General features: G+C 36.6%; 1 protein-coding gene across 2 annotated transcripts in view; it reads right to left on the bottom strand.

The window, feature by feature from the left end:
• Nucleotides 1-16403, bottom strand: part of CCDC82 (coiled-coil domain containing 82) — a 32948-nt gene that overhangs the window by 9398 nt on the left and 7147 nt on the right. For both annotated transcript variants that reach the window (XM_084895393.1, XM_084895394.1), the window contains 4 exons: nucleotides 16192-16390; nucleotides 6243-6335; nucleotides 3855-3979; nucleotides 457-627 (listed from right to left, as the gene is read on the bottom strand). In XM_084895393.1, the coding sequence (XP_084751519.1) occupies nucleotides 457-627; nucleotides 3855-3979; nucleotides 6243-6335; nucleotides 16192-16390 (588 nt within the window). The remainder of the gene's footprint in view (nucleotides 1-456; nucleotides 628-3854; nucleotides 3980-6242; nucleotides 6336-16191; nucleotides 16391-16403) is intronic.

Genomic DNA, 16403 nt, shown 5'->3' with positions numbered 1-16403 from the left:
GGCTTGAGAGTTTGCCGCTCTGTTGACTAATGAGTTTACAGACCACTGGTCTAGACTCTCGATTCCAATAATTACAGGCTGTTCTTGTTCCTTGTTATTTAGCCCCTATTCTAGTGGTTCTCATTCCACAGTTTGCCAACCACTGCACCAAATTCTCCTTTGGACCCTAAAGGGGACATCTGCTTCTCCTGTCCCAGTTACCAACCTTTCATCCTTATCCTCCCACTCCCCCTCCCTATTTGGGTGAGGTGTACTTACTGTACCTACAGAATATGCATGGATTTTAGTATTTTACTGAATTAGGAGTGAATCTGCTTATAAGACATATTTTTCATATTCAAACTTGTACACTTTTCCCTTTACCTTTCTCCATTTGTAAAAATAAGGTTATTTGTGCAACCTTATGTACTTAAAATTCCCAAATACTAGAAACTAAAATGAGAGCGGGGAAAATACCTGCATATCATATGGCATGAAATCATCAGCTTTCATAGTCCTGGGGTTATACTCCTTCCCTGATAAGCTCACTAAATATGCACAGTGGCGATGCAACCCGCAAGCCTGGCAGAAACAGTCTTTAGCACTCTTCGGAAAGATGTTCACGTCAGAATAACTTCCTACCCGCTCCTGAAAACAAAAAATGTAATTAGGCTTTAAAGGATTAGAATGAGGACAACAAAACGGACATTAAAAGAATGTAACCAGGATAAACCAATTTTAGGAATCACAACAGGATGAGATGTAAGAGCAAAACACTGGCATTTCTAACTTTAACACTGAGCGCACAGTAAGTGTGTGACAAGGGATTTTCTACAATAGAAAAATAAATTTAGAATTTGGAATATTAAATGGAAAGAAACCAGACTAGAAAATAAATCAGTTATATCCCTCAGACTGAAGAGTTACTATGCTGTGATTTTCACAAGTTTTATTTCTTTTCCTTCCTCTCATCTCTAGTTAGTGTTAATGAGGTATTAATTAGTTAAAGGTAGGAAATAATGAGCAGCAAAAATTCAGAAAATAATAAAAGGTTTAGGTTAGTCAACAACTGAAAAACAAAACAAAACACAGGTTCACATTTAGTCTCCATTGTGTGAATTATATCATATTTTCCACAAAATACTCCAGAAATATTTTAATCCTCCTTTGGTTGATTACTAAAGTACTGGAAAATAAAAAACTTGGAGCTAGGATTGCTAGGTGGTCAGTACTGATGTGGACGATGGAATAGCTGAGTTAGCGGTAAGTAAACAAATAGAAAATATTTGGCATTCATAAATAAGCTTTATTAAGCTGTGAGATTACTTGTGCTTGAGTATTCTTGCTTGTGCTCTAGGCCCACTAGATATTACTGTTATAATTAATAGTATAGATTAGGTTTTACCACAATATTTGAACTGTACACAAGGAGCATATTAGAAGGGTTATTAAGCCACTTTCACATTCTCTATTAATTAAGTATCCAACAGACTGATAGTTTCCTCTTTCCATTGGATGATTCACAACAACAATGCCTTTTGTCTGCCTTCATGATTTCTCATATTTCATGACACTTCATGACACATGACCCTCACAGGCTGACATGCAGAGTGAATAGATGACTAAGCATCTTCCCTCCCTGCTTTTGTGTTCGTCAGGAAGCACATGCTGAGTTCCCTGAGAGAGGATGACAAGCAGAGCCCTCCTGTTGACTCACACTGGACAACCAGTGTAAGTGAAAACTAACCTGTTGGATTAAGCTATTGAGATTTTGTTGTGGGCTTATTTTCTTTGTCATATTATTTGATTTTTATAACATAATCTAGCTTATCCTGACCAAGATCATACAGAATCATCTGTGTCTCTACATTTTTAAAACACTCTTTTTTTTTTTTATCTTACACTTATTTCAACACTGGGTTACCCATATTCAGCATAACCTACCCATAACCTATTATGGGTAAAGCATAATACAGCATAGTGGTATGAGCTTTGGAGTCAGAGAAATCCTAGGGTTCTAGGTTTACATATTTATTAGTTTGGCTCATTATTTGATGTATAACCTTATGTTACTCAATTTTTCTGAGTCAGTTTCCTCATCTCTAACGGAAGAAATAATAGTGCCTTCCTCAGGGGGTTAACTTTAAAGATAAAATAAGAAATGTTACTTTGCATGTAAGTTGTTTGGCAAAATTAAATGAACAAAGAGTAATGCTGTTTTTCTTTCCATTAAAGAATAAATATTTACAGCATGTTCTAAGCGTTGTACTACCTGCTTTACCTTCTAAGTAAGTAAATATTTCCCTTTCAAGTAGGTAAATATTTTCTAGATCTGAGGAAGAAACTGGAGTTTAGAGAGGTTAAAAACACCCAAAGTCAAATAGATACCCTAAATTCAATTAAAGTTTTCTTCCTATAACTGTCTTTTAACTGAAACCACCTGTGGCTAATTTATCATTAGGTAACTTAAGGCTGACCAGGCCTTGAGAGAAGCCAAATCTCCTGACATAAATGAGGTCGAGTAGCTAATGATTTCAGTGCTAGAAGGATGTTAGGCAACTTGAACCTCACTTATCTTGCCATTTTCCTCTTGCTAATAATTATTAGAGATAGAATGTTAGAAGTAGAGAGAGAAAAGAAACCTTAAAATTCATATAGTGCACTCTCTACTATTAGAGATCATAAATCTAGAGGATAACATGGAATCCAAATCTTATAAATTAAAAAGATGCTTTACTCAAATTGGTAGGATTATAAAATCTTGGGGTGGAGAAGAAGGTTAAAGACAACCTGGGCTGTAATCCCCAAATTGCATTATGGAAATCCATTATCCTGGGAGGTGTAACTATTTCACAATAAGGAGTTTCAGAATAAAACACAAACATGGGAAGCTTTATATACTACATGGCTCTCTTGAAGATTTACAGTATAAATTAACACATTCATGTCCTTGAAAAGTCCTCCAGTTAGTGAAACCCACTGTTTCTCAAACTTTTTAAACAATTTCTTTTCAGAAGCAACAATTAACATCCTATGAGATAAACTCCTCTTATTTATTTATTTATTTATTTATTTATTTATTTATTTATTTATTTCCTCACCCAAGGACATGTTCAAGATTTTTTTGGGGGGTGGGGACCCTAGCCTGTTTGGCTCAGTGGATGGAGCATCGGCCTGCAGGCGGAAGGATCCAGGGTTCAATTCCAGTCAAGGGCACGTACCTTGGTTGTGAGCTCCTCCCGGTCAGGCCCTGGTTGGGGCTCCAGCAGGAGGCAACCAATCGACGTGTCTCTCTCACATTGGTGTTTCTCTCTGTCTTTTCCTCTCTCTTCCACTCTCTCTGAATATCAATGGAAAAATATCCTCGGGTGAGGATTAAAAAAATTGTGTTGGGGGAATAGGGGAAGGGAGAGAGAGAAAAGAGAGAGAGAGAGAGAGAGAGAGAGAGAGAAAACATGGATTTGAGAGAGACATCAGCTCCGTCCGGTACAAGCCCTGACCAAGGATCAAACCCACAACCCAGCAAGTGCCCAGATCTGATCGGTCACTGAACCCACAACTTTTTGTTTTAAGTGATGACACTCCAACCAACTGAGCCACATTGGTCAGGGTGACAACCTCATTTTAACACATGGGATAAGCACTAAAGATGTTCTAAAGTTATTCATCACTGAGAACCACTTAATTATTGACTAGATAAGTGAATAATTAAACAGTAATAGCCTTTAGAAGTGGTCAGAAACAAGCAGCTGATTATTTAAGAAAGGAAACTGCTAATAATTGAGATTGCTCAGCCGGACAGAACACTGAAATCTTGAGAGGTCTCCCACTCTACCCCACCCTCCAGAGAGTCAAAAACAAACAAACCTGTGTACCTTATACTGCTCTTTCCAACGACTCCTAGAGAATAAGCCCTCCAGACGAGGCTGGACAAAGTGGTTGTCCAAATAATGAAGAGATGTCAGCATGTCTTGTGCATATGATTTCTGCCTGGTGCCATCTGTTCAGGGGAATAACCACAAAAACAAACAACAATAATCACTTTGTCCTCGTGAAATATTTAAGTAACTGAATACTTAAGGATTTCTTTCCATAGCTCTAGGTTAGTTGATTAGAAGCATTTTAAATTAAAATTTTAACGATTTGAAAAACATCATTCCATCAGAGCATTAGGGAAAGGAAAGAACCACCCAGGCCTTCTAATTGTTCCTTGAACACATCAAACAAAGTCTTTCCTAAGTGTCTTTACAATGCTGTGCTCTCTGTTAGGTCCTCCCTCACTGCAGCTTTTTGTCCAAAAGTCACCTCTTGAGACATCTTCTTTGACCCATCTCACTTAGACTTTCTTTTTCTTTATCACTCTTGTATATTTATCCTTTCCCCCCAAGAACTAATATTACCCTATCTAATAGAAAGGGAATATGCTAAGTGACCCTCATGCCATCACAAAGATGGCAACACCCAGAGCCAATAGGGAGGGAATATGCTAATTGACTGCCATGCCCTCAAAGATGGAGGTTCCCACAGCCAATAACGAGGGAATTGACTGTCATGCCACAAGATGTCAGTGCCCAGTCCCCGCAGTCCCACCAGGGCGGCAGACCACTCCGCTTGCTTACCTCCAGAGTCCCCTAGTCCCCTCAGCACCCCAGATGCCCAGGGCCAGCCCAAGGCGAAGGCAAGCCTCAGATGGCGGTTGCCCAGCCACCCAAAGGTGCCTGAGGCTCAGGTAACCAGAGCTGGCCAAGGCTTGCGCTACTGGCAATGGATGGCGCATAGCCTTTCCCTGATCGTCAGCTTACCTCCTGCCCCTGAGGAGTCCCAGACTGTGAGAGGGGGCAGGCCAGTCTGAGGGACCACTTCTCTCCATTGCATAAATTTTCATGCACCAGGCCTCAAATATTAAAATATTTGTTTACTCATTGTCTATCTCTTGCATTAGACTTTATGCAACATGAAGGCAGGAAGCTCATGTCATAATCACTGACATATCTCTAGCCCTCAAATATTGCCTGGCCCTTAATAGGCTCTCAACAAATACTTGGTCAACAAGCTATGAATGAAATCTTATTTTGGCACGCAGATAAAACTTCAACAGAACATACTTATAGTTTTTATATAGTGTGCTAGATGCAAGGGTTAAGTATATAAATATAAGATACTGTATTTTCCTGCGTATAAGACGACACTGTGTTCTAGTAAAAAGCCTGCTCAGATTGGCCAGAGTCAGAGAGGCGGACTATTAAAAAAAGAACTGGTGTTGCCTTGGAAGTGGGGGGTAGTCTTATACAGCGAATATGGGCCTAAACCTATGTTTTAACTGTAAAATTAGGGGGCCGTATTATACGCCGAAAAATATGGTATGCTTCTTCTCATAGTCTTGAAAAAGAGAAAGGCAAAATACATTTTCAATACAAGTATGAAAAGTACACACACACCAGTACCGCCATACTCAGTATAATGATAGCACAGATTAGGGAGTGACAAGTACTATTTGAATAGGTCATAAATAGCTTTAATAGTGAAAATGATTCCATATCCACTTGGACAATCTAGAGTAGAAAGCTTTTATATTCTAGGGATGATCAGCACATGCAAAGACGTGGAAGCTTAAATCAGAATAACTTTGGTGAAATTCAAGGAGCCTACAGAGGCTGGGACAACAGGAGTGTTGAACTACTCTGCTATTTTAAGAGTACATATCCTATATCTTCAAATTCACTGTAAATGTTCTAAGATCAAGGAACTGTCACATTATTTCTTTTGTCCTTTCCACCTGTCAAATAATAAACAAGTTTTTGAATGGACTTTTGTATAGTTGATTCTTTAGGGAACAATAACTTGAAGGCTCTACAATTGGGTCTCCTTGGTTTTTTAAAACAATGTACACTGAGTGGCCAGATTATTATGATCTCTAAACACATAAAAATCTGGCCACTCAGTGTAAATTCTATATAATAAAAGGCTAATATGCAAATTGTCCCCTTGACCAGGAGTTCGACCAGCAGGTAGGCTGGCCAACTGCCCATGTCCCCTTCCCCTGGCAAGGCTGGCCGGACCCCACCATGCACGAATTCATGAACCTGGCCTCTAATGTATGTATATGTATACACACACACACACACACACACACACACGCACACACACACTGAATGGCCAGATTATTATGCATTCAGAGATCATAATAACCTGGCCACTCAGTAATTATGGTTTAAAAATTAGAAAAAGGAAAAAAAATTGTTGCATTCATATTATTAACTTACCATATAATGTTCCCAGGAATGATTCATCTAAAGCATTGATCAGGAAAGCCTTCACAACTCTTTCAAAGTGAGTGTAGTGGTCACTAAAAGAATCTGAAATTAATTTAATATCAGAATCTAGTATACAAAACAATTTCTGAATATAATAGGTTCATTTCTCCAAAGCTAGGAAATTAATACTATAAATAGAAGAAACTGATAATTATTCTGATTTTATAGTTGCCTCAGTGACCTCTCTGGTCATTCAACAAATTCTCATTTTCAAGATTTACTGGCATCTAATCCAAAATTTCTATTGTTATTTCAAATAAATCTTCACTTTCCGAACTTTTATAGGGAAAATTAAGAGATATGTTGTAAAAACAAATCAAAATCGTCCCCCGTTCACCTAAGTTTAATTACCAATTTGACAATTAGAGAGAGGAAGAGAAAAAAACTTCTATAGGTGGATTGTTCAATATGTACACCAAACTTCTTTTTCCTTTTCTTCAAAACATGTTGCATACAAAATTATCTGTGAAATTGGTACTTTAGCCAGAATCCCAATGGCCATAAAAACTCCATTTCCCTTTCTGCTGCCTCTGATTTAGGGTTTTTCCATATCAATTTAGAAAACTTACGTCTACTCTTCCTTATATGAAATATATAAGCCTAATTTCCCACTAATCCAATCTGGCCCATAATATCATCTGATTGATGAGACAGGCAGTAATAAGAGAGATGGTCTCTACTATTTCCCATTGCTCTTGGGTCAAGGTTTACTATGGCCGTGGGCATGTTCTCTGTAAAACTCAACCCATTACATGACCCAAAGAGTCAACTCTGGGCATCAGTGAAGACATAGTAAAAGCAGCCGGGGTATTTCAGAAAAAAATGGAAGATGCTTGGTAAGGGATGAAAGAAAAATAAGACCTATTATTAACATCCATGAGTGAATCTGAACTTTGCTTTCAGTTGAAACGAAGCAAAGATAGGATTTAACATGGTGAAACTTTTAACCTATATTTTAGTTACTGAAAGGTTTGTAACTAGCTCCTTTTTTAGAACTTAAGGGAAATTTTTAGTACACATTCTTGTTTAAAGGAAAGATCTTGTTGAAATACTAAAATAAACAAAAAGGAAGCAGTAATAAAACTAAATGACAATAGCATATTTAGAGGGCCTATGACTACATGAAAAATATAAAAGAATTTATCATAGCCATTTATTAATATTTTTAAAAATCATTAGAGCATAATTGGAAAATGAACTAATACTTCAAAAGATTCAACTTTGATTTGACTACCAATATTAAGTACTAGAAGATAATTTGTAAGTGTTGAAATGCACTAAACTTTGTCTTATACTTCTCAAATGATATTAAAAACTTCTGAAACTATTGAAATGTTGAGAAAAAATCAAATCCATCCCCTATGCATCTAAATTTAACTATCAAATAAATTAAAATATTTTTACCTCATTGCATTTTTATGTCTTGAATGTGCTAATGCCCAAGATTACTCACCTGCATAGAGCTTGGGAATGGCTACTCTGTCTCAAAGACCCTGATAGTGTCTCTTGAGGATTAGGAATAAAAGGACAGTTGATCAGAATCACCTGGACTTTTTTCCCTAATCACAGAATAACCTCTCTTACAAATGTGGATCGGAATCTCCATAAAGAAGTCAAGAAGAAAGCCTTGATTTCATTGTGCTAGAGTGATGGGTAGATGGTGGTAGAATTTTGCTCCTGGCCTCTCAACTTTAAAACAATGTATTAAGTATTGAGTAAGTATATGCCAGCCCCTGTTTTATACACTTGTGTGTATTGCTTTATTTCTCACAATAAGCACACTATGTAGTATCATGACCCTCAGTTTATTTATTTTTTGAGTGTGTGTGTGTGTGTGTGTGTGTGTGTGTGTGTGTGTTGGGGTGGGGGGAGCTGAAGAGAGAGGTGAGACACATTGATTGGTTGCCTCCCACATGAGCCCCTACCAGGGCCAGGGATCTAATATGCAACTAATGCAACCAAGGTATGTGCTGTGGACCAGGAATCAAACCCGAGACCCTTTTGTGCATTGGCCTATGCTGTAACCATGGAACACACCAGCCAGGGCAAGAACCAGTGTATTTTTGGTTGAGGAAACAGATATAGAGAGGATGTAAAACTTCCCTAAGATCACACAGCTAGTGTTAAAATCAAGGTTGGGGCCCAGGCACTCTCACTCCAGATTTCATCCTATTATCCCTGGGAGATACAGTTCTTCATGGCAGTGAGATTTGCCTTGAATACTGCTATATTATTATACCTGAGAACATGGAATTTTAGATTTGGATGTGAATTTGGAGAAAATTAAATTCAAAGATATCATCTTAAAATTAAGAAAAGTGACACAATGATGACATACCTTATTCAAGGTTACACAACTAGATAGAGGCAGACTCAGGATTAGAGCTCAGACCTCCTCTAGAACTTTACTCGATGCTTTACCTCCTCCCTAAGTAGGATTCTGTGGAAGAGCCTAGAAATATTGTTTACAACTTTCCTCCACGATTATAAAAAAATTGCAAAAGTGCACAGGAGAAAACCAACAATATTTGTGTTTACACAGAGGTTGATTTTTCAAAGCAGTTAATCAGTTTCCCATACCCAATCATTGGGTAGTCATTCTGTTGATTTTCCATGCACCCTTTATCATATGTTAATTCCATGTAGATGCTATGATTTTGTGTTAGCACCATCTTCCTACTGACCTGGCTGTCATTCTCATGTCAGGACTACACTGATCTTATTGTAATTTTGTGATAACTTTTTATATCTGGGGGGCAAGCCTTTTGATTTTCTATGCTCAAATTTTATTTATTCTCCTATGGTATTTGTTCTTACAAATGAACTTTAGGATTGTTTTGTTCCCCAAACAACTTTAGAAGAATAACTTCTCATACTATTTACCACTTTCCAGAAAGAAACATGCTGTGTCTCTATGCTTCATGTTTTCTTTTCTATTTCACAATAAAGTGTAGTCTTGTACCTAGCAAGCTATGCTTTTCTTAAGGTTATGCCTAGGAACTTAATTGTGTTGTTTGCTAGAGCATTGGTCGGCAAACTGTAGCTCGTGAGCCACATGTGGCTCTTTGGCCCCTTGAGTGTGACTCTTCCACAAAATACCACATCCGGGGTGCGATTGAAACTCCGTGGCCCATGCGAAAGAAGTCGGTTCTCGGCTCTCAAAAGAAATTTCAATTGTTTTACTGTTGATATTTGGCTCTATTGACTGAGTTTGCCGACCACTGTGCTAGAGTAAGTGGACTGCTCCCTCATTATACTGTTTGAATAATTATTGATAGTGTACAGTGAGTGTGGTCATTTTTCTGAGACTTTTTACTTATTCCAAAACAGTAAGGTTCTCTTAGAAACTTGTGGAAAATGAGCTTCCTGGGACATTACAGAGCTAGAGAAAGAGATATTGCTGGGGAATTCTTGGGCACCAACTCTGCTTTATCCCCCAGCCCTGAGAAGAATGTGGTCTTGCTAGTGCTGTTTATTTTCACAAACAAGAGGATGCTTATAAATCTTCTCTTAGGTAGATTTATCAGTGTACTTTCTTCTGGAATGGGGGTGTAAGCCTGGTGTAAAAGGACAGAGGCAAAATAAGAAACTGGCTTGTTTCTCTAGTCTAACAGGTTCCACCTCAACCCCACGTAGAGAAAAGAGAACATGAGAAAACTATGGAAATATATGCTGCATCTACACTTGCTCACAATGCATTCATATCCTTCCTCTTAACTTCTGTATCCTTGGTTAAATAAATCAGAAACTTACAGTTTTTATATATATCTAATCATGTTATATTTAAGGAATGTCTATCAATAGTATATTTGTCTTACTTTTGTGTTTTGTTACACTGTTCAAAACACTAGGATAAAGTTAGTGAAATATTTTTCTTTCATTCTTTATTACAGAGACTATCCCTACTGCTTTACTGTAAGTATGTTGACTGTTGGTTTAAAATATTCTTTGTTATGTAAAGGACATATGCTCATCTGGACATTGAAGTTTATCATATGCCTTTTTAGATTCTATTGAAGTTATGGTATAATATTTCTTTTTTGACATTAATGTTACATTGATATGGCACCTAATATTAAACAATTTTTATAGTTCTAAAAAGAATGGTTAGATAACTTTTTCTTACTCTTGTAATTAGAAAAATATTTTCTTCACATGTCTATTTGAAAATCTTTTTCATCAACTTATTGGATGTGTGCCTCTTTAATCTGTATAAAGTGTTTGACAACTCAGTATTTTCTTCTATCATATCTTTAAGTTCCTATCTCCATATGTAAAGTCCATCCAAAAATAAGTTGTGTTTCTTATTTAAATATTCTTTTATGTATCTCATTAAAGTTATGTAATTTTTTTTCTTTATATTTGTCCTATATTTCACTCCCAGGAATTTGTGAAATAGGGTCTTTATTTAGATTCCTTTATGTATTATCCTTTCCCTCGGAACCTTTTTTTCTTCTCTACACTAGAATTTCTTAGGTTTAACCTATATGTCATTGATAAGATTTTCTAAATTGTTAATTCTGCTCCTTACCACTTTCAATGTAGATTTTTATTTCTGACTTGATATTTTTAATTTACTAGCAATTTATCCTCATCTTAGCTAACTCCCTTTCATCTCAAATTGTTCTCTTCTTATAATTTCCTCTTTCTTTTCCACAGACTGCAAAGCAAATGCTTTATATAATATTCTTCTGTTTCCTTTAATGTAACATTTTTCACAGGCAATTTTTCACTCTGAATCTTCCGGGCAATGTTTCCTATGCCTTTTGAGAAAATAATTCGCTGGTACTTTTTACTATCCTAGAGCAAGAGGGACAGTTCTGGGATTTAACCTTCAACATCAATGGCTGTGAGGTTGTTCTCAGGCACATTCTGTGCTGTGTTGATACAATGATTCTCTTTAAAGGTGTCAGGTGGAAAAGTTAATGTTCACTCTTAGTCCAATTTCCAGTCTTCTAGCAAGCATTTATGCAGCAAGGCACAAGAGATGTGCTTTTATATCTACTACTTGGTTCTTTGTCACTCTGAGCATAAGATAGAGTACCGGGAAAATCATCTTCAGTACCCACAAATCTGAAGGTTTTAATAGTTTTAGTGCATGAACACTAGATAGATTTGGAATACAATGGACCACTGCTAGTCTACCCTTCTATACTCTATCATATCTTATCTGGAAATCTCAGTCTCAGAATAAATATAGAGAAATGCGGGGATTGGTCAGAAGTGAAAATGACTATGATTTTCTTCCAGTGCAACAACCATGTAGCAGGAGGGGAAACTATTCTATTCTGAGGTGTTACTAATGTAACCACCATCACAAGGGAGAAAACAATAGTTCTACATCACCACCACCACCACCACCACCCCACTCCCCACCCCCTGCCAAATTCACTTATGCTACCTCGAGATCATTTAGTTTTGGACATATTGAGTCTGGGGTGTCTTAAAGGCACCCTGATGAAAATGTTTAATAAAATGGTGAAAATGTGGGCCATAGGCTTTGGAGAAAACTGCACTGGAAATAAAGATTGGGGAATTTCTGCCTAGAGACTAGGCTGAACTTACGGGAAAGAGACTTCCTGACGCACAAGCAAAATGGAGGTAGTTTGAGGATGAGACCTTTAGAAACATCAATACTTACATGAGAAATGGAAAAGAGGAAAACAATATCATAAAGACAAAGGCAAGAAAGAGCACTAGCACAGATGCTAACTAGAGAACTTTCTGAAAGTGTGAGTCATCTATGGTTGGAGATAAATCACATAGCAATACCAGCTAATACAGACAAGATGAAGAGCATTCTGGCAACTAGGAAATTATCACTAACTTTAGTGAGAGCAATTGTTCTGGATTAATGGGTGCAAGAGCCTGAGTATAATGCTTTTTAGAGTTACAGGAAACCTGAACAAAAAAATTTAGAATAGTGGCTAATGGGTCATGACAACTCAAGTGAGGAAAGGCATTGAATATAGTTACAAGTTAAGGAAAGCTTGTAAGGATAGAGTCAGAAGAAGCAGTTGCAGTTAAAAACACACAAGATAGAAATGTATTGCATAAAAAATGGATCACATCTCCCTCGGATTTAGAGATGCTCAGTAGTAAAAGCAAGCTCAGAGCTCCTTGGTATTTATCTAAATGTCTTGAAAATGTATGTCCATAGAAATAGCTACACACAGATGTTTATAGCAGCTTTATTCACAATTGCCAACAGTTGGAAACAATGTGCCCAGCAACAGGTGAATGGATAAACAAACTGTGATACATCCAGACAATGGAATTATTCAGTGAAATGTGCTATCATGCCACAATGAGACATGGAAGAAACTTTAATGCATATTATTAACTGAAAGCAGCCCATCGGAAAGGCTACATGCTGTGTGATTCCGACTATAAAACACTCTGGCAAAAATAAACCATGTACTGCCAAAACTGGTTTGGCTCAGTGGTAGAGCGTCGGTCTGCAGACTGAAAGGTCCCGGGTTCGATTCCGGTCAAGGGCATGTACCTTGGTTGCGGGCACATCCCCGGTAGGGCGTGTGCAAGAGGCAGCTGGTCGATGTTTCTCTCTCATCGACGTTTCTAGCTCTCTATCTCTCTCCCTTCCTCTCTGTAAAAAATCAATAAAATATATTTTTTTAAAAATAAAAAATAAAAATAAACCATGTACTAAAAAGATCAGTGGTTGTCAGGGGTTCCGGGGAGTGAGGGGAGGGTAAATAAATGGAACTCATATGACGCTGTAATCATGCATACCTGTAATGATACTATACATTTGTCAAAATCCACAGGATGTATTACTCAGCCATAAAAAAAGGAATGAAAATTTGTCATTTGTGACAACATGGAGGAACCGAGAGGGTATTATGCTAAATGAAGTAAGTCAGATACAGAAAAACAAATATATATGATTTCACTTATACGTAGAATCTAAAAAAGTGAACAAACAAAACAAAAGGAAACAAGCTCACAGATACAGGGAACAAACAGATGGTTGCCAGATGGAAGGGGTATAGAGATGAGAGAAAAAGGTGAAAGAGATTAAGGAGTACAAATATTCAGATATAAAATAATTATAGAGATGTAAAGTATAACATAGAAAAATAGTCAATAATAATGTAGTAACTATGTATGGTGCCAGGTGGGTACCAGACTTATTGTGGTGATCACTTCATAAGTTATAAAAATGTCTAATCATTACATTGTACACTTGAAACTAATGTAATATTGTATGTCAACTGTAATGGAACAATACATTTTTAAAAATACCAAAACAATCCATAGGATGTACAACATAAACAGTGAGCCCTGAGGTAAACTATGAACTACAGTTCATAATACTGCATCAATATTGGCTCATCATACCAGATGTACCAATGCAAGAGGTTAATAACAGGGATGTCGAGTGTGTGAGGGGTTATATAGGAACTCTCTTTACTTCCCACTCAACTTCTCAGTAAAAAAAAAAAAAAAAAAAAAGCAAGCACAAGGTGCAGAATAGAGAAGGAAGTTAAAATAGTTCTACACGCAGGATTTTTACTTTCATTAATTAGCAGGAGTAGGTATGGATGGGTATCTCCCAGCAAATGTTCTATCACATTCTAGATATTATAATCCAGAACAATGGGATACTTCCTAATTGAATTTCCCTGATATTCAAATATCAAAGCAGCAAGTGAACCAATGCTTATGGATCTAAGTATACTAGTCATTTGCTTTCAATACATAAATGCCTATCACTGATATCTCTTAAATTTCTTTAAATTTTGATGTACACCTCGTTTTATTTCATTAAAAATCAAGTGGTTAAACTGAATCATAATACACTTAGTTTTTGCCCTTATAAAAACATTAAGATAAAAAAGTGTACCTCCAACAGCCTGTTTCTTCCAGAGTAAAATATCATAAAAACCTTTGAATTCACGTACAATTCACATACTTGAAGACACCCTAAATTTTCAGGGTCCTATTATTTATATTTTCATTAGCTATATGAAAATATGAAAACTTCAAGTCCTGTAGACCGTGGTAAATTCCCAAGTCCATTTGTGATCTGTGAGGTCAAACCAATAACACTAAGATAATCACTTGCTATTCTTACTGTTGAGATTTTAAATGATGGTGCAAAAGTAACTGTGGATAAGGCAACTGGCCCCCTAGCATGGAGGTAGCACCAAACTACTGGTCATCACTGCTATTCACTCAGTAACAAAGCTACTTTCACTTAAGAATATCCTTCACAAAGTAGTAAAACATTATTAATTTTATTAAGTCCTGAGTATCCATCTTTTGAGCATTTAAATGTGATGAAATGGGATGAATGGAGAAAGTACTTGTTCTGCGTATCAAAGTACAATCAATCATACTTTGAGGGGAAAAAACTGAGCTGGGAGCTTAAAAAGCAGCAACTGTCATGATGCACCATGTTTACTTGAAAGAACGACTGACAAATTATAGTTATCTGGTATTTGTCAAATACTTTCTCAAAAAAGAACAAAGATCTTGTATTTTTGTTGCCAAAGACAAAAGAACAACAGACTTTTAAGTAGAAAGTAGAATTTTGAAAAATTTGTATCTGTTACTGGGAACTTGACAGCTTCCCCAACCTAAAGAATTTTCTGATAAAACTGGTGGTGATATTACCAAATATTAAAAACACTGTGTCATGAAATCTATCAATATTTATAAGATTTGTAAAACCTAGTGAACCAGTATTTTCCAAATGACCAATGCATGATGTTACAAAATCATGCATGGGCAAAAAAAGATCAATTCAAAGTGCAAGACAGACCAAAACATTGTAATGTAAATATGTACTAAAATTTCATTTATATGATTTCAGATTTCATACTATAACTATTCTTTAAGGTTCTATGACTTGTCAAGTTTTATATTGTGTCAAATAAAAATATACATAATTACTTTGAAAATACTCCTCCCTTTTCCAGCTATTTGTGTGAAGCAAGATTGTCTTCATCTATTGCAACAAAATACATCACAACAGACTGAATGCAAAACCAGATATAAGAACCCAACTGCCTTGCCTCCTATTAAGCTGGTTATTAAATATATTTATTAAGATGAAAAACAATGCTACGGCCAGGTGGTTCAGTTGGTTGGAGCATCATCCCGTACACCAAAAAGATTGCTGGTTGGATTCTCCGTTAGGCACATGCATGGGCTGCAGTCAGGGCATATGGTAGGTGGGAGAGAGGGGAGCAGCCAATGGAAGTTTCTCTTTCTCTCAAATCAATAAACATATCCTACCCAGCCATCACTGTTCAGTGGTTGAGCATCCATCTATGAACCAGGAAGTCACAGTTCGAGGTTTGATTCCTGGTCGGTCAGAGTACATGCCCAGATTGCAGGCTGATCCCCAGTGTGTGGCAAGCAAGAGGCAGCCAATCACTGATTCTCTCTCATCACTGATGTTTCTTTCTCTCTCTCCCTCTCTGAAGTCAATACAAATATATTAACAAATAAATAAACAAACACCCTTGGGTGAGGATTTTTTAAAAAGTAAAACAATGTCATTCTCATTTGGGAGAAAAACATATTGTTCATAAAAATGTTTATGTTTAATGAGTTTATTAATGTTATTTTTAAGTGAACTAATAAATAAATACGTTTTAAACTTCTCTTTTGTATTTCTACAATAGTAAGTACTGATAGCTATAATCCACAAAAATAAAAGCTCTTTGGGGTCCTCAATAATTTTTAAGAGTATAATGCTTCCTGAAACCACTAGGATAAACTACTATCAAACCAACAAATTAAAGTTCAGAAAATGAAGTCACAGTTCCTAATCAATTTACAACTTGACAGTAACAGGCTGATTTCATACCTGATATAATGTCACGATTAGAACAGTCATAAAACATTTTCTTGATATTTAACTTACAAAGTGAATTAGATTTCAGTTGTGATGTAGCCAATTGTTCTCCTCGCTGGCTTTCATTCTCTTCATCACCCTCCTCATCTGGTACTACAAAGTCATCCATAATGTAATTATCTCCATCTTCATCAGATTCATCAACCTCTTCCTCCTCCTCATCTTCATCATTTTCATCACTGCTTGGGCAAGATTCCTTTTCAGAGTCCTAAATTAAAACA

The sequence above is a fragment of the Pipistrellus hanaki genome (genome assembly GCF_964339955.1).
Source record: "Pipistrellus hanaki genome assembly, chromosome: 9".
Taxonomy (NCBI): domain Eukaryota; kingdom Metazoa; phylum Chordata; class Mammalia; order Chiroptera; family Vespertilionidae; genus Pipistrellus; species Pipistrellus hanaki.
This window is presented reverse-complemented; position numbering and strand designations above follow the sequence as displayed.